We start from the raw sequence: 18,919 nt of genomic DNA on the forward strand, positions 1-18,919 counted from the left end.
CTTCTTGGCATTTCGCTTTGGGCGATAAGTTTTTACTCGCAGCTGCGTGAAACGAAACGCTCACTATTCAAAACTTAGTTTTGTTCAGTGGGAATTAATATACTTGTAAAATTTATGTTTTGATGTTAGAATTAAGCGTCGAAATTAGTTTTCAGTAATGTTAAGTACACGCCTTGCATAATTAGGCAGTAATTAATTAACGGTCAAAAGTCACGCAATTTATGTTATTAACGTGACAAAGTGTTTCTTGTGGTAATAGGCCAAATTAATACCAAAAATTAATAATAAACCTTTTATTTACGGCGTTATCAACTTACACAGCTACTTTTTATCCGTCCACGTCCAGAAGTTTTACTATCCTTTCGCGCTAAGTTTGCCGCTGGCGATATGACGTCACTCGAAGGGTAGGGTCTATAACTATAACAAACTATATTTAAAATATTTTTTATTTATCATTATTGATAAAAATTTTGTATTTGGGTAAAATAAGACACATTAATTGCGTTTAATCACTAACTAATTGCGTTTAATCGCGGTTGAGGGAGGGGACGCGCATTCCACGGACCGGCAAACTTAGCGCGAACGTGTGGTACATAACTAGGCTACAAACAATACTAAATACTCACAGTTCATATCCAAAGTAAGTGTGGTCTCGATAGGGTGCGCTCGGGGATGGTTCGAGGCCCTACACGTGAGGGCCGCTCTGACGTCAGCCCGGGTTAATGGCCCCACCCTGAGGATCCCCCGAACTCCATTTCCCGAAAGGGGGGAGGATGGAGTGTCAGTCTCCACTTCGTCCCTGAACCATTTGACCCAGGGCCTTGGACGACCTGGAGGAAAAAAGTTTGTATTATTCTAAAAATAACAATTAAGTCTACCAAATGTGTAAAAAGTTATGTTAAAATCTGTGATTCAGCTATGCTTCACCTTACTTGCTACAGGGTGTTTCAGAATGGATGAATCAAATTGCTATGGGAGGCATCTTGACCTTTGACCTACCCCTAAAAATATTTAAAAAAAAACTAATCTGTGACGGCATTATTAAAATTAAAAACGTTTCTTTTAAAAAAAGCAGTTTAGTTAAGTGCTCGTATTTCGATCTCTATGAGATTTTTGAAAGTGTTTTTCGTGGAAATTTTCGCTAATGTATTTTATTTACTCATGAAACTATTAATATTATAATTTTAATCAACAACTACTAACGAATGATTCTCGTTGTTATGCCAGGTGGCAAACATAAAAGGCAACAAAACGAAAGTTCTTCGTTTTCTCAATAATTTTCATTAAAACTGATCGGCGAAATGTTTTAGAAGTCATAACAAAACTTCGCTTCGAGACAAATGAAGAAAATAACAATCGAATAACGGTGAAACTAAATCATCAAAGAGCGAAAGAATTCGCGGAATAGATATAATAAAAATTATGCTAATATAATTGTGAAAGGAGAACCAAAGTAACCGACATAGCTCGCAGAATTGCTAAAATCAAGTGGCAGTGGGCGGGGCACATAGCTCGTAGAGACGATGGCCGTTGGGGCAGGAAAGTTCTCGAGTGGCGACCACGGGCTGGAAGACGTAGCGTGGGCAGGCCTCCTACTAGGTGGACCGACGATCTGGTAAAGGTCGCGGGAAGAGCCTGGATGCGGGCAGCGCAGGACCGTTCATTGTGGAAAACCTTGGGGGAGGCCTTTGTCCAGCAGTGGACGTCATTTGGCTGAAACGACGAATTGTGAATATTGGCACAATATTGGTCACAATCGAAAAAATACAAAGGGCTCACTACAAATACAATCTTTTGTATGTTCTATCATTATCATTTCAGTCATAAGACGTCCACTGCTGAACATAGGCCTCTCTATATGCTTTGATCTTTATAACTACGCAACGGATTTTGATGCGGTTTTTTGTAATAGATAGAGTGATTCAAGAGTAAGGTTTAATGTATACTTAGCACCCGTGCGAAGCCGGGGCGGGTCGCTAGTACTTTATAAAATCAAACATTACAAATATAAAATGTGTATATGCGGTGACGGAAAATTTGTCTAAAGAAACTAAATGCTAAAAAATATTTACAACCTTTTTGTATCCTTTAATTTATAAGTGGATTTGGAACGATCTGTATTTCATATACGGTTCAAAATAAATCGATGAATTTTATAGAAGGTTCAAGTTACACAAGGAACACTTAATCCGGGCCTTTTCAAGGCGAGAGTGAATAGGCACTTACAGGGCAGATATGTATCATCCTAGACTGCATTTCACTTAACACCAGGTGCGATTACGGTCAAATACCTGCTTTGTCATGCATAAAAATGTTCATCTATTTACCTAAAATGAAGCTTACTGTATCAATATCTTCTATGCTCGAGTCTTCCAGCGAAGAACTAAATTAAGTTATTCAATTAAAAGATGTTGAATGTTAATCGAGTTTCGGGGAAGATGGATCTAAAAGTGATTAGACAAGCGTTCACTTAAGAAAATGAATATTTAAGTTCTGAGTTGATAAAAAGTGCTGCTTCCCCGTCTGATAAAGGATAGAACATTTGAAGGCTATTGGGAAGAAACTTTGTGGAAAATACAGGGTAATTTAACAATGTCCTAATTATTTTTAATCGTGGTATTTTTCTCAAAACAATATATTGGAAATCTAATTCGCGGTGCCTATATCTTAAGTTTTAAAGGTCGAGGCTTATTTTCGTGCACCATTATGTGTAGGTATTAAGCTTTGCAGTTACATGTGTGTGAGCGAATTTTTCTATGAACGAAGTTAATCCACCTTTGCCAATTTTGAACCGCAGCGGATAAAAATAATTAAATAATGAAAAAAAAAAGCGTTTTCTTTATGTAAAGCGATTAAGTTACTGATTCAGAGTCGCTCCTAATAATTTGGACTTTCACCCTGTATAAATAATTTTCCTGGGAAATAAGAACCTTATAAATATCTTTCTATAGTTTTACATTTTGTTGTTGGTAAGCCTTATAAGCTCATGTGCCAAAATAGTACAGTTGCTATAATTTTTAATGCTTCATCTCTTATTCATAAAACTCAATAACTCTTACTTCGTCAGAAATTATTTCTAAAGTACTTACCTACTATAGGTGCTTATTCTGTGACAATACGTAGCTACGTTATTAATTCATAATAGTAGGCAGTCGCCTAACTCCTTTCGTCCAGCTACAATCGAGTAATAAATTCAGGTTGTTGAAAATTAATTAATTTCCCCCTTACAGAGGATAACTCGTCCGAATCCATTATGAATATAAAACAGAATGAAAAGGGTGAGGTGAGTTTTTACGTAACAAAATCTGTCAATGTTAATGTACACAGCGCAGGTAAAACAGATAGAAACATTTCAATATTTATGCAGTCGATTGGTACTAAATAAGTACATTAGATTAGACTATACAAACTTGTTGAAAAAAGAGAACCTATTTTGTAATAGGTTCTCTATAACTAGGTAGGTACATAAGATCTCATAGTGTTAAGCTTGATATGCTGTTAAACACTGTAATTATTATACCTAAGTATTTTAAGGTTTCTGTAGTAATGCAGCAAAGAACAGCAATAAAACCTGTTTTTAAGTAATATGGAGTCTAGAGTGACACATATGTTTCTTTCTGTTCTGTTCTTTGGTGTGCAATAAAGAGTATTTATTATTATTATTATATGTACCTGCCCAGTGCCCAGTATCTATTCAATCTCGCCTTGAAGATGCCCGCATAATAGTGTTCGAAAAGATATCAACAGGCAGCGAATTCGAGGAGTTCGCAAAACGCTTAGGGCTAGCTGGTTGAATGTCGATATTAAAGGGATGATAGGTTCAATTTTACAACAAAATGTATAGCCCTATGTACCATCGACTGTAACTTAGATAGGTAAATGGCAATGCCAGATTTTGTATGGAAGGTGGCGTCTTTTTTTTTCGCACGGCCATCGACCAGCGCCGCTACCGCCGCCGCCCCGCTGCCCGCTAAATTCGAGACTGAGGCCTAATGAATAGTATTGTTTGTTTACACATACAATGTCACTATTTTGTTGCAATTTCATACAAAACTTGTGGGCAAAAAGCAAATCTAGTATGCAAAATCATCAAACTTCTAATGCTCGAAACTCAGTTCAGAGTGAGTTTAGAGGTATACGTCATGTCATAGTAAGTTTGGTTTATTACACTATTTTGTAATGAAAAAACTAGGTTTGGTCGATGGCCGCGCGAAAAAAAAAAGACGCCAATTTCCGGCATTGTCTTTTCTTCTGAGTACAAAACGTACTGGCTTTTACATCTTCACACGACGTAGGTTCATAATGAGGGTGCGAAATGTATTAATTTATGGGAGAACTCGGGAACGCTTAATTTTGGCTGTTATCTCGGGCCCTTATAAATTTGTTTCCGATTTCGGAGTACGGTTTGTCAGGTGGTAATCGGTACATTTTAAGCTGAAATTACCTATAAAAACGCCGACAAAAGAGGTAAGTTGCTTTGATCTGTAATAAAATCTGAAATCAAATCAATCACTATTAGAAACAGCTCTAATACTCAAAATTAAGGAGCTTATTTATAAATAGTGTTTAAATTACTCTTTCAATGTTTTAGCTTAGGCGTCAAAGTTGTTTTTTGTATTCCTTTCGTAAAGGCACGTGTAATCAAATCTATTTCAAACTACAACAGCCTAATATCAAAGTTTGATGATGTTTTTTTTTTAATTTCTTTGTTGTTTTCTTAAGTACCTACCAATGATCCTGATAATAAGAGAGAAGCAGTTCATACAGGATGTCCCAAAAAGTAGTGTCAAGCCGATCACTAGGGCTAACCGAATCACCCCATGTATGTTCCGCGATTTTTAAAAGTTTTCGAGTTATGATTGTTTTAGGCAGGTTTTAGAATCGCGCTGACCGCTCGCTGACCGCTCGCTGATCGTCGGCGCTGACAGATCAATATGTATGTAATCGAAGGGAACGTTCCTGGGTGACGCTGATCGCTCGGCTCCAACGCTTCATAAATTTCGGCTGTCAGCGCTGACGGTCAGCGTGCGTCAGCGTGCCTCTAATACCAGCCTTAAATTTCTGTGCTTGACTCTACTTTTTGGGTCCCCCTGTATATTCATAGTTAATTTTTCTTTTTAGTTCCGTTACCTCTGGCATATTATACGAGTCACATCACTCGTACTCCCGTAGGGTTCACTCACCTCCTGAGACGTCACATTTGAGCGTGAAGGAGTCACCCTCGATGTAGGGCCCGACGATGGCCTGCTTGACGTCACCCTTGTCGTCGATGATGATCATCTTGTTTGGAGGCACTGGTAACAAAAAAATTTATGATTAGAAAAAAACCATGGAAGAAAGAGAAAAGAACGATTTGTTAATTAGAGGTGAGGTAAGGCAAACTTTATAATACAGGGTGTAATTGAAATCGATGATATCCTTTTAAAATAAGACTCTGTAAATGAGACAAGTCCGATGAGTGATTTTGTCTTTATTTTTACTACAAAAGTGTATCCTTTTAGGAGACGTTTGAACCAGGGTTTTTACTAATAAAGTAATTAGTTAACATTTTATTTATATTTCTTTTAATTGATTTCATGTGTACTACCACCCCTGAGATGGGCGTTGTTTTACAAAACCACACCCTATATTTGCATTGAATCGTACCTACCATAACCTCTTCCTTTTTTGAAGTCGTTTAAAAATATGAAATACACTCTAGGTAATAATAGAACGTTCTTCTTATTTCACAAGAAACAAAACACTATCAATAAATTCTCACTATATTTTCTTACAACAAAAGTTCCGTATCACTTGAAATTCAATAAAGCCACCCGTAAAGTAAAAAGCTTAGGCGAAGAAGCAAGGAACAAAGACCATGAAATTATATCTATCTCATTATCAATACTGATAGAGTCGGGATTTCCAATTATCATTACGATCGGCATAACTGCCGTCGGCAAATGAAGTAGAAAATTTTTCCTCCATTCGTTTCTCATTTCGAGATTGTTACCTTTAAAGGTCTGGGCTACTTTTATCAAATTGTTATGGCCCCAGATTTCCTTGTGATTCTGATAGGAAGTTTCTATAGACTCAATTCTTATAAAGATAGAGAGTAAGATACTCGTAGGGTCAATGAAATCAGAAGAGTATTTATTAAATTAGCTGAATGAATAAGAATTAAAGGCTACCTTTTTATACTATATTTTGACGTTAATAAGTGCCACTAGTGGTCAAAATTAAATTAATATAATTTGATTTTGATTTTTTGGAGATTTTTTTAAAAACTGTTGAATTGATTCCGATTGGCATTGTTCGTGATAGTTTTTAGTGTAGTATGGCTTGCTCTTGATAGAAACCTCACCAGAGAAGGGTGCAAAGCAATGTTTTGAGGAGCGAGTTTGCCCAGAAGAATAGACCTGGTTTTCACCAAGGCGGAGCAGAGCGGAGAAGTGTTTTGAATAACCAATCACATTTCATTATTTCCACTTCTCCGTACAGCCGGTCCGCGCCATGTCACTGCCGCTGTCAGTCTGTAGAAAAATTTGACGGCCCGATACTTCTCCGCTATGCTTCGCTCTTCTCCGTCTTGGTGGAAACCGGGCCTCATACTGCGAGTAGGTATAATTTTTAATACCTACTTCTAATCTTCTAATTCTTTCTTTCAATATCTTCAAAGAAAATTTGAGATCTATTTTCCACCATCTCTTGTATGTAGAATAGCTATTTAGTAAAACCACTAAACGAGGTCCAGTTTTCAGGATTTTATTCCTTTTTATCACATAACAAAAATATTTATCAGCTTGCTTTAATACTTATTTTATGAAAACTAGATTTGCAATCTCCTGGATACTTCTACTGCATTCCAGCACAACTAAACGTGCTCCTTGACATATTTAGCACGCCTTTGTGTTGGTGCTTTGGTCCAAGTGTCGCGCACTTCGCCGAATAATCTGGTTCTTGTTCCTACAAAATGCGTTGTGTGCCACATGCAGTTTGTTAGGTCCAGTTAACTGTTAAAGTATTTGCTTTGCAGACTTTGTTGTTATAAGAACTGTTAAAAGGTCAGTGAAATGATTTTGTTAATTTGTACACAATAATTTGTACAGTATTTAATTGATGAAAAATTATTTGTTAAACAATTAAACAGTAGCTTTAGCGACCAACAACGATATCTTTTTGATATCAAACACAGTTAACCTCGTGGGCGAGCATCCGTAAGTGATGTACCACACATCGTCTTACTAATATGAACAATTTTTTTAAATGATTATTAGCAATTTTTTTGTATTGTACAAATTACTAATAGTCCCGTTAGCCCCTCGTGTTAAGCTTGTGTTATGAGTGGGCTCACCACGAACCCGCGTTCCTCGGATCTCGAGTCCGCCAGTCCGACCCTTTCACCGTTCGGCTATCGTGGCTATTTTTCATTGTAAATAAACTTAATTAGACATGAATACACCCTGAAAAGCTTATTACCACTAATTAAATAGTTAAAATTGTTAGCTCGTTCATTATTTTAAACAAAAACAATCTCATTCGCAAATTCCGCAACAAGACGCGCGCCATTGTGCTGCTTCATGCCGCATTTGTTAGCTTTAGCAAACGTATTTACTATAAACAACGGACTTTATTGTGTCTAGAACACAAAAACATTTTATTTTCGTCGAGTCAGGAGACGCAGATGCTTAATGAACTGTGTTAGTTTCAAATATTAGCTCCGAGAAGAGTTAACACCTCGCTCTGGAAGATTTTGCTTTGTTTTGATTGACAGTGAAGCAATGCATAAGAGCAATGGTGTCGACTAGTCTCGTATTGATGTCATTGACACCAATTTTCAGGTTCCTTACTTCTGGAACTCGCACTAACGAGTATATTGCACAGGATATTAATGCGACATCATAACCAAGACCAGGGCCTTACTGCTGTTTTGTTACCTAACTACGAATCCATAGTATATTAGGCCCTGAACTCATAGAGTCTCGTCTAGCCACCATAAACTTACCAATGACGGTGAGGTTGACCCTCGAGTTCCTCGTCTGGGCCTGTTTGAAGTCGACCCGGCACCGGTACACGCCCTGGTCGGAGGCACGGACCCGGTCCACTCCCAGTTCAGCCGGCCTCCTCTCTGGCAGGAAGTAGGCCCTGGACGCGAAGACGCTCTCGTCTGACCACCGCTCTGCTACCCCGAAGTTTCTCTTGGGGGTGAAAAACTTGAGAGCTCTCAATGAAATCATAAACTTACCAATGACAGTGAGGTTGACCCTCGAGTTCCTGGTCTGGGCCTGTTTGAAGTCGACCCGACACCGGTACACGCCCTGATCGGAGGCACGGACCCGGTCCACTCCCAGTTCAGCCGGCCTCCTCTCTGGTAAAAAGTAGGCTCTCGATGCGAAGACGCTCTCGTCTGACCACCGCTCTGCTACCCCGAAGTCTCTCTCGCGGGCGTCGACGCTGCGGGCAAAGAGAATAAATGAGTAAAACTATAAGTGGACCAGTCGCTTTTGAGTTATTATGATAAACTCATAAAAACCTCATAAAACTCATTTATTTATGCAAGTAGGCTTTTATAAAGCACTTTTACACGTCCCAGTATTAACCCTACCACTGCTTCAGGACAATAAATGGCACAGTGCTGAGAAGAAGCAGCGCAAGCAACTTAGTCACTATTATATTAATATTACTGTCATTCCTTGGGGGAGGCCTTTGTCCAGCAGTGGACGTCATTTGGCTGAAACGAACGAACTGTCATTCCTTCCTCTATTAATGATGATATTATTATTATCCCCAGATAAATCTCTCCATATACAAAAAGCTTTGTCGCACTATAACCGCATATTATAATATGCTTCATTCAAACTACAAAAATATCAGTAGTAATTTTCTATCCCCCAGCGAATAGTTGATTGATATTTTTTTTTATAAATTCAACGAATTTATCAAGTTACATAGACTGCTAATAAACCTTATTGAAAATAATAAAAATGTGCATAGAATTTGCATGCAAAAAGTTTTAAACGGATATTGTTTTGAATAACCCAACTAAAAGTGGAATGAAATATGATTCTAGCATTTTTATAGTTTCACAATTTTGATCAAGCGTTTGGTGGGGAAGGACAAAGGAAAATATTATGTAGAGTTCGATTAAAAATTCATACCGAAAGGACTTTTTATTTCTCTACGAGTATGTTAAGTTTTAAGAGTGTATGTCACAGGCACTTTTCAATACAATTTCAAGCCCGCACACAATAAAAACCCCTTGATTTAAATTACTTGATATTATTTGTTTTAACGGTCACGTAAACTTGATATTTGGTGGTAAAGTAAAGTATATCATTTCATTCATATCATTTAATATAGGTACGGAACTTATTATACCTGCTTTAGGTGAAAAAACAAATAGCAACATCACAAATCAAGAATCTTTTCAACCTCTTGAACTTTGACGTCATCACCTAGAAGAAGGATCGTTTCACTCCTCATTTTGACTAATCTCGTGTTTTGGAATCACAAAACAAGGAGGGTAGACAAATCAATATGGTAGCTTATTAAGAGAATATCAAACAAAGCGATTAAACTAAAGCTCTTGTCAAGTTTCAAGGCCTGTCGCGTTTGAGGCGCTCAAGAACTCAGTGAGGTGAGGCTGTGGTGCAAGTGACAGAATACTAGCAAAAAATTAATAAATAAAAATAAAAATTCCTTATTAGCTCAAGGATGATTGGAAGGCACTATACGCGTCCCAACTTAGCTTTGCGTTACCACCACTTCGGGACGACATCTAGGCTGGTGATGAGAAGAAGTGACGGAAGAAACTCAGTCACCTTTGTCATACAAGATTTATGTAATACTAGCGGAGGCGACTTCGTACGTGTGGATCCCATTTTGCCCCCTTAGGGGTGGAGTTTCGTAAAATCCTTTCTTAGCGGTGCCTACGTCATAACATCTACCTGCATGCCAAATTTCAGCCCGATCCGTCCAGTGGTTTGGGCTGTGCTATGATAGATCACTGTGTCAGTCAGTCAGTCAGTCAGTCAGTCACCTTTGAGTTATATTATAGAAGTGTGAGCTATGCAAGTACAGTTCATGCACTTTTTGTCATTTACTAGTATCAAAATGAACTATTATTTTTTTTTGTCCATCAATATTGAGATAAGTAGATTCCAAACTGCATCAAATATAATTATTGTCTTCTGTGGACAAAAAAGTCCCATGTCTGCGAAGACTTAAGATACTACATACAATGAATAAATGGATTCATTTTGATCATTCATAAGTTATCACCAGCAATTCGTTGTTCCTTTAAAAAATTAAAGCAACTTCCTAATCCAGAAAAACGCTTTTATTTCAAACCTTAAACCAGCCCCAAAGTGGGTTGATAATTCACGGCCGTGTTTAGTTGGAGTAGTGTTTATGGTATTTGCCAATAAGCGAAGGAAATCCTCATCGACCGGTTCAAGTGTACAGCTCATCAAGCAATCTGTGTGAATGGAATTACTGAATCGCGTCAAGTGACGTGATTGCACGTCTGATTTGGACGTGATCGCGTGAATTGTTCATCAAGTCATTTTGCTAGTTGGTGCGATATTGATTACCATGTGAATACACTCAACATCAAATAAACCGCACTTTCCGCGACGCGAACTTTAAAGATTTTCTTCTGTCACAATCATGGTGCCCCAACAATATTGGTGTTATTTGAAAGCCCAATAAATAAAGTTAAAGAAAAACACATTTAATTTTTTTATAAACAATTTAACATGTACCATAAATGTGACTTGAAAAAAGGCCTCACTTGGGGCTCACCTATGGGCCCAAATAGACCAATTTTTGTGGTTATAAAACCAAATAATGATCTTACGTGTCCTTTTTAACAGATGGATAGCAACTAATCCCAATTTAACAGTTTTATAGCCATAAAAGTTGGCCCAAGCGTAAATACCTATTTTTTGAAGAAGTGACTCTGGATCCTTCTGAAGACACATTTTTGGGGTAAAAACCTTTCCTTGAAATTAAGTTTAGAATTAGGCTTTAAAATGGTACCAATGTTGGTGGGAAGTGGGGATGCATACGTTTGATAAGTGCTTGTCGCGGGAGGTGCGATTTATTTGATGCCGAGTGTAGGTGATGTTATTAAATTAATTGTATTAGATTAGACGAAGTTGGGTGAAAAGGAGGGCCGACTCGAATTGAAATGGGAAAGGCACATTAAAAGAAGAAGGAAGGGGTGATACTGGTCTATGAAACATTTCGATGCAACAGACTCAAAAATAAAATTTGTAAAAAAACTCTTTTGCTTTTGGCCTGTATCTTGCATTGGACTGCAATAAACTAGACACGTACCTAGATATGAAAATGCCTACAAACTGTTGTATAAGACGTCATGCTAAAATATTATAATTTCACAGTGACACACATATTATTTTTTTATTATCATTTGAATGTTTTAACTACCTAACTAAAATTAAAATACATTAAATCGTATGTTGAACTTCTTTGAACTTCACTCACGCCTGTTATACTTTGCCTTAATAACTTTTATGACAGCTTTTTGTGCTTTGAAAGTTCCAAAGAAAGCTCGTTAACGCTCACTGCAATGAGTACGTTGGTGACAAGAAAAGGCTCTGAACAATGTAGGTACTAAAATGTTGGCGCAACTTTTTTATTTGTTGGCCCATATTTTACCAGGAAGAAATGTAAATTCGCTCTTACTCCTACAGTAATAAGGATTCGCTTGGCCTGCTGGGGAGGCCTGTATCATCATCATAACCATCTGGATTTTAGTGGTTAGGTGAGACCTGAGTCGATTCGATTCGATTCGATTCGATTAGAGTGGCAGTGGGCAGGGCACATAGCTCGTGGAGCTGATGGCCGCTGGGGCAAAGTTCTCGAGCGGCGACCACGGGCCGGAAGACGTAGTTCGGGCAGGCCCCCCACTATGTAGACCGATGATCTGGTGAAGGTCGCAGGAGGTGCTTGGCTGCGGGCGGCGCAGTTCCGTGGAAATCCTTGAGGGAAGCCTTTGTCCAGCAGTGGACGTCATTTGACTGAAACGAACGTAAATATAGAGACCCCTCACCTGTAAATGGGCGTCCCCAAGTCCTCCCTGTACCACAGCACGAGCAGTACCGCGTCCTCCTCGTCCTGGGTGGAGATGTCACACGGCAGGTACACCGGTTCGCCCGCCACGGCCACCACTTGCGTCATTATACTAATATAAACCTACGCCCATCTGTGGACGATAAGCTACCATACCAAACTGTTGATAAGCCGTCACTGTCAAAAGAGTGCGTAATCCTCGTCGCGTGTACTTACCCTCTGAAAACCAGCTGCGGGACAGGACAACTTCTTCTTATTTTCGTGTCGACAACAAACCTACACAGTGTCAGCCCAAAACTCCGCCACAAGAGTGGCGTTGTCAGCAGCACTCATCAAATCCTCCTGAGTGCAGTTGCTTGGGCATTTAGGGCACGAAAGTGTTTCATCGACTGGGGAACAAAACCGCATCTGCACTCCATGTTTAAGCCATCCAAGAATCCCCACCTGACCAGATTGTCTTTACTACGGCCAACCTGCGTCCGAAGTCTATTAAGCCAGGGGAGCTCATGTCCAGGTGGAGGACTCTCAGACATCGGGAAAAATCAGAGGACAATTTGTGTCTTGTGACTATTAGTATTCCTATTTTTTTTAAACTCGTCTCACCTGTAAATGGGCGTCCCCAAGTCCTCCCTGTACCACAGCACTAGTAGCACGGCATCCTCCTCGTCCTGCGTGGAGATGTCGCACGGCAGGTACACCGGTTCGCCGGCCACGGCCACAACTTGCGTCATCGGCACTGTGGGCAGAAAAAGGTAAATTAGGAATCGTAAAAAAAACTTTGAAATTGCAAAAGATGTCACCACGGTGATTGGTACTGGAGGTAGAAAAACATAAGTTAGGAATTGTTGGCACTGACGGCAGAAATAGGTCACTTAGGATTTTTTGGGAAATAATCATTGAAGTTGCTGATGGTGTTTTGCCTGACTTAGGTCGAGTTGCACCACCAAACTTTAACGGTAACTTTAACGATAACCGGTGGTTTTTGTATGGAGTTCGACAGATTTTTGACGTTTGTCAAAGTTAAAGTAAGATGGAGCAACTGGGCCTTAGTGTTTGGGAGGGGCTAATGGACCAACTAGGCTAGGAATTTTAAAATGACAGCTTGGTTTTGGTTCGCGTACTGTGCATAAATTGTACGAGTATATTCCTCTTGCGTAGGATGCTAGCATAAACAAATAACACAGTGAATGCCCTGCCCCATTCCATCAAACAAAAAGATATTTTGTAATTTTGATTCAAAGGATATTAAAAATAACAGTTGTTCATTTCGCCCAAACAATTCCAGTCCGCAAATATTTTGTTTTCTATTAGGTCTCTACGGAATTCGCGTACATTTTCATTCTGAAAGTACGTTCAACCGCAAAGCCAAATAAATTATGGTAGCTAATAGTTTAACTTTCCCATTGAGCTACGTACATGTAAGTTTTGACAAGTTTATTTCACTCGAGCTAGCTAACACGTTATTTATGTCACCAATATAAGTAAAAGTGCTTGAATACTTTAGTCTCAGGCTGAAGAAACTTTGTTATTGTAAGGGAGAGTACAATCGAGCAAAGCAAAAAATACACACAGCCTATTGGTTTCAGGAACATTGGAATAAACATGTTTTTTACAAGATTTTTCTTACGTATTGGATAGTTTTACTAAATCAAAAGTAGGTACTCTTTTAATATACCTCTTACATTTTTCTTTCCTTTTTACCCGACTGCGCCAGAAGGAGGGTTATGTTTTCAAGTGTATGTATTTCTTTGGCACGCTCTGTATCATAAACGGTTTGATCGATTTCAGCGTGAGAGGTGTCATTAGAATTGTATTATGCTTCAACCACACCAATGCGTGCAGATCGCCATCGCCGGCGCGATCACGGCGCGAAAATAGGGAAATGACAGGTCGCGTGAACTGTTATGGGTCGCGCGACCTGACATTGGCCTTTGATCGCACCGGCGATGACGATCTGCATGCTTTGGTGTGGTTGAAGCTTTAATTGTGAGAGTGACACTGGGTATATCAAAATTGGAAAAATATCCAATTTTAGGCACCATTATCAAAATAAAAGGTTCTATAAAAAGCTTGCAAAGATTAATGGTATTTAACTAAAAAAAATCTTCCACCTAGAATGAAGGTGTCTTTTGGAATCATCGAGCATATTAACGGGTGGTTCCAAACAAAAAATATACAAATTCAAATGTTTGTTGGCCAGCGTTCACGCCCGTGTGTATCGAGGCCTCCAACTCGAACTCAGTTGGCTAATGTAAACATACTAGGTACCGTATTGCTTTCAATTTTCTTATTTCCCTGCAATATTTTTAGGGAACTTGGATTGTTGAGATATTCCGCTCTGTTATTGTTTTCTGTTTACTTGGATTTCGCAACGTATTATAACTGGGTAGGTATTGGATACACGGGTTTTTGGAGGTTATAATTAGTTTGAGCTCACAAAGCGTTCAATGAGTATCGAGATCAGTGCCGGATTAAACCAGCGCGGGGCCTGTAGCAAATTTCTATCAAGGGGCCCTTGGTTTGGTTCTTGGTTCTCAAGTTTAGGGTATTAAATGAAACAAAACTGTTACAAATGAACTTTTCTTGATTTAATGTGGGAAAATTTAGAGATAACACTTTCAATATCAACTTCTTTAAGCAAATCATGCTCTATATTCAACAAAGTAAGATGATTAAGACGTTCTTGTCCCATCGTGGTCCTTAATTTATTTTTAATACGTTTTAATGTTGAAAAAGAACGTTCGCCACTGCAGTTAGTGATCATGAGAGACATGTAAATGCGCAAGGCAATTTCTAAGTTTGGAAAACACGATTCTAAAGAATTATTTATTAAAAGTTTATAAAATGATTAGTTTTTCAAACGTTGTTTGTAAAATGATCTTTTGTCATACGTTTTTTGTTAAATAGTAAACCTCATTTTTTAATTATCCGCTTTTTTACTTGAGACCATAGAGTATACTTGAGACTCTAAAAAAACACCTTGCTCTTAATCTACCGTCACTAGCTTTCAATAATCTCGAAACATGATCGATATGATAATCGATTAAAAAGGTTAGCTATATTCACTCATAAAATGAATCTATATTTTATTTTAAATCAACCAACTATAGTAGATTGGATCGTGACTGAATTAATAAAATTTAAATAGTTCGCCTGTTTTCTCGAAATATTGATAATCGATATTATATTAAAATCGATTAAAAAAGTATAATCTCGGCTACCTACGTAAACTCATAAAATAAATGTATACCTATAGAAAAAAAAAATCTGGCCGCTTGAAGGGTAGAAATGTGGTATCTATAGATGCTAGTCTAAATATATCGATTATAATTAAACATTATAGGCCAGTAGATTTTATCGCTTTAATGGCTTCATTGGTTGCCCATTAAGACTCTCCTAGGTTTTCGACTTCGACGGAGTTGTGCTTAAGTGGTGGGGGGGCCCCCGAAAGGGGCGCTTTTTAGGTTTTCCGGTTATATCGCGTAAAGGACTTACCCTATCGAAAAGTAGTCTTCCTGACGGTTGAAGGGCATTTAATCCTGCATTAAATAAGACCAAATTCATACGTTTTGGACAAACCGTTCTCGTGCAAATGTTCGGCAAAGTAGAAAATATGTGTATAATTAATGACCCTCTCCACGTCCAATAGCTCGTCACCCATAGGCTCCCAAGCCTTGTAAAGGGTCGCCTTAACCAGCGTATCCCTGTCAAGGCTCACTAGTTGGATTCGCTTATCCTTGTTCGTCCCAACCGTTCCTTAACTGCGGTTGCTGCACCTCTTCCTGGCACTCTCCTGAACGACTCTGTGTTACCTAATGTGGCTGCCCCTCTTCCTTGTACCCTCCTGTACGATTGCATTGCTTAGCCATATGCCTGGTCCAAGGTTCGACGCCACAAAATCAACTTCGTACGCGTGAAAATAGTTTAAATACTATTTTCCGTGCTTGCAACATTTTTCTTTACTGCTTCGCCTCTATTAGTCGTAGAGTGATTGTAAATATCCTATAGCCTTCCTCAATTTATGAGCTATTCAACACAAAAATAATTATTTCAATCAAACTAGTAATTCTTGAGACTAGCGCGTTCAAACAAACAAACAGAAAACTCTTCAGCGTTTTAATATGAACTTGTTGTTGTTGATTTTTGGGGTCGAACCTTAGACCAGGCATACGGCTAGGCAACGTAGTCGTGCAGGAGGATACAAGGAAGAGGGGCAGCCACAGTAGGTAACACAGAGTCGTTCAGGTGAGTGCCAGGAAGAGGTGCAGCAACCGCAGTTAAGGAAAGGCTGGGACGAACAAGGATAGGCGCATCCAGCTCGTAAGCCTTGAAAGGGTTACACTGGTTGAGGCGCTCCTTTTCAAGACTTGGAAGCCTGCGGGTAACGAGCCATTGGACGTGGAGAGGGTCATTAATTATACACATATTTTCTACTTTGCCGAACATTTGCACGAGAACGGTTTGTTTAAAACATATGAATTTGGTCTTATTTAATGCAGGATTAAATGCCCTTCAACCGTCTGAAAGACCACTTTTCGATAGGGTAAGTCCTTTACGCGGTATAACCGGAAAACCGAAAAAGCGCCCCTTTCGGGGGCCCCCACCACTTAAGCACAACTCCGTCGAAGTCGAAAACCTAGGGAGAGTCTTTATGGGCAACTAATGAAGCCATTAAAGCACTAAAATCTTTAGTAGGAATTATATCCGATTTAATCCATTTTTGTGTTTAATTCTACTGGCCTATAGAGAACATTCACGTTAAAAAGTTCGTAAAATACCTACCTACTTATTTTTATGATTTAACGTGATGAAATCCAGTTTTAGATTTTCAAGTGAAAGTAAAGCATAGCCTAATGCAAGATATTTTACACTCCTATCTAAATTAATCTTTTTTTATTTCGGTCAGACAGGCTTTGGAGCGCGGGGCCCCCAAATTCGCGGGGCCCGTAGCATTTGCTACTCTTGCTACGTGGCTAATCCGGCACTGATCGAGATAATTTGTTGAAGATAAAATATCGCTTTTATAAAAGTTGAACATTAGATAGACTAGTCTTCAAGATCACAAAGTACAAAATATCTTTTTACAAACATGCTAACTCGCATAGTTGAAGATATTTGAATATTGTTTTTGAAAACCTAAAATTTTCGCTATAAGAATAAACAAAAATTTATCTTGTTCCTGAAATAAACAAGTAAAGAAAATCAACTTGAACAAAATGGAAACTCTTAAACACACCTTAACCGTTTAAATAAAAGATCAAACGAAGAATCCGGACTATAACTACTCGCTTCATTGTGTCCGGGACCCGGACAGAACTGCCGGACGTCCGGTTTCGCCCCGGACGGCAATGCTCGCCTCGCGTGCGTCCGATATCCTTCTTTAAGAACGCTTAAGATCTTCTCTTTTGTCTAAGATTGTTTTGTTATTTATACTGCTTATGTCGTTCAATTTTGTGCTAGACAATGCTTGGAATATTTGTAGTTTAAGATTATCTAGACAATGCAAAAAGATATTAGTAGAAACCAGTTTCCACACAAGAAAAGCAAGCATTTTTCTTTTAGAATTGTTACACTTATTTTCGTAAATAGTAAACTTCAAAAAAGCTGTAGTAACTTTAAGCAATTTGAGAATATTATATTTGTTTACATTCACTAAATGGCTAAATTGGGTGAATAAAATCAAAGCCTTTGTTTACCGTTAAAATAAAACTATGACTCAAAATCTATGACAATTTGTAATCGAAATCCACACTTCATGTTACAAAAGAACAAAAAGTGTAGCTGCGGAATCGGAACACAACGAATATTTTCCATTTCGACCCTTTGCAACAATATCACTATCGCTGATGGCTTTTCATTGAAATCTTGTTTGAGTGAAGTTTCTAAAATATCGATAAATTGACGCTCAACTTATGGTCCAACTGATTTAACACTCATCAGTAAGGGGGTTATCTAACTTGTTGTATTAATAATATAGAGGTGATTTAGGTTAATCTGCCTCTTTTGCGGATTGCTTAATCCTCGCTAATATGGAGAAGGCCTTGTTTTTTAATTTACAATTATATTTTTAAAGTTACAGTAATTGGTATTGAAAAATGTTATAAAAGCAAATATTTAGAACTCCATTTTCAGAAATTCTCACCCTCAAAGTAATTTAATCACCAGTGTGACATTTAAGTGACTCAAAATGTGGAAAGCGAAGATTAATAAACCACCATCAAATCGCTTCTGTCTCAAACAGTCTCAAATCACAAAATAAACGGTCCGAATCCGACGTCATAAAGTAGGTATCGATGCATAACGCCATAAAGTATCGAGTCGCAAACATCCCTGTCTCGCTTAAATCGAGTTTAAATCGCAACGGGAACCGATCGGGCCCCGCACGGGACGCGTACGGGAAACGATATTAATTTCCGAATGTCCACTCTTCTGTCCACGTTGGCACGAAATACTATTCGATTTGCGTATTTTAAACGATTGACTTTAAAACAGGTGTTGGGACTTAAGTGTTTGGACTAAAGTGGGTTGGGATTTTGCTTTACATTTTTACACAGAATATTGGCAGTAGAGTCGACTTTAGTGGAAATTACTTATAGCATTTTACGATGCTGTTTGGTGTATGCTATGGTAAAAGCCCGTGTATTAGTAAATTCTAGGTTTTACTTGTGAATTTTCTTTCTCATGGATTTGAAAATTTAAGGTTTTCACAAAATCATTTTTAACAATAGAGATTTTAGGGCTTATTTTAGGTATAAAGTAGGCATTTCGCACATTATCCTAATGAAGATTAGTAAACTTTAAGGATTAAAAACGTTCACAACTTTGGAAATTGAATTAATTAGCT

General features: G+C 38.4%; 1 protein-coding gene across 1 annotated transcript in view; it reads right to left on the reverse strand.

The window, feature by feature from the left end:
- LOC135080903 (uncharacterized) overlaps positions 1-12,183 on the reverse strand; it is a 59,787-nt gene extending 47,604 nt beyond the window's left edge. The window contains exons 1-4 of the mRNA XM_063975633.1: positions 12,056-12,183; positions 7,985-8,433; positions 5,184-5,294; positions 627-830 (exon numbers count right to left, since the gene is read on the reverse strand). Of these exons, the coding sequence (XP_063831703.1) occupies positions 627-830; positions 5,184-5,294; positions 7,985-8,433; positions 12,056-12,183 (892 nt within the window). The remainder of the gene's footprint in view (positions 1-626; positions 831-5,183; positions 5,295-7,984; positions 8,434-12,055) is intronic.
- Positions 12,184-18,919: the final 6,736 nt, after the last annotated feature.

Source organism: Ostrinia nubilalis, chromosome 18 (assembly GCF_963855985.1).
Source record: "Ostrinia nubilalis chromosome 18, ilOstNubi1.1, whole genome shotgun sequence".
NCBI lineage: Eukaryota > Metazoa > Arthropoda > Insecta > Lepidoptera > Crambidae > Ostrinia > Ostrinia nubilalis.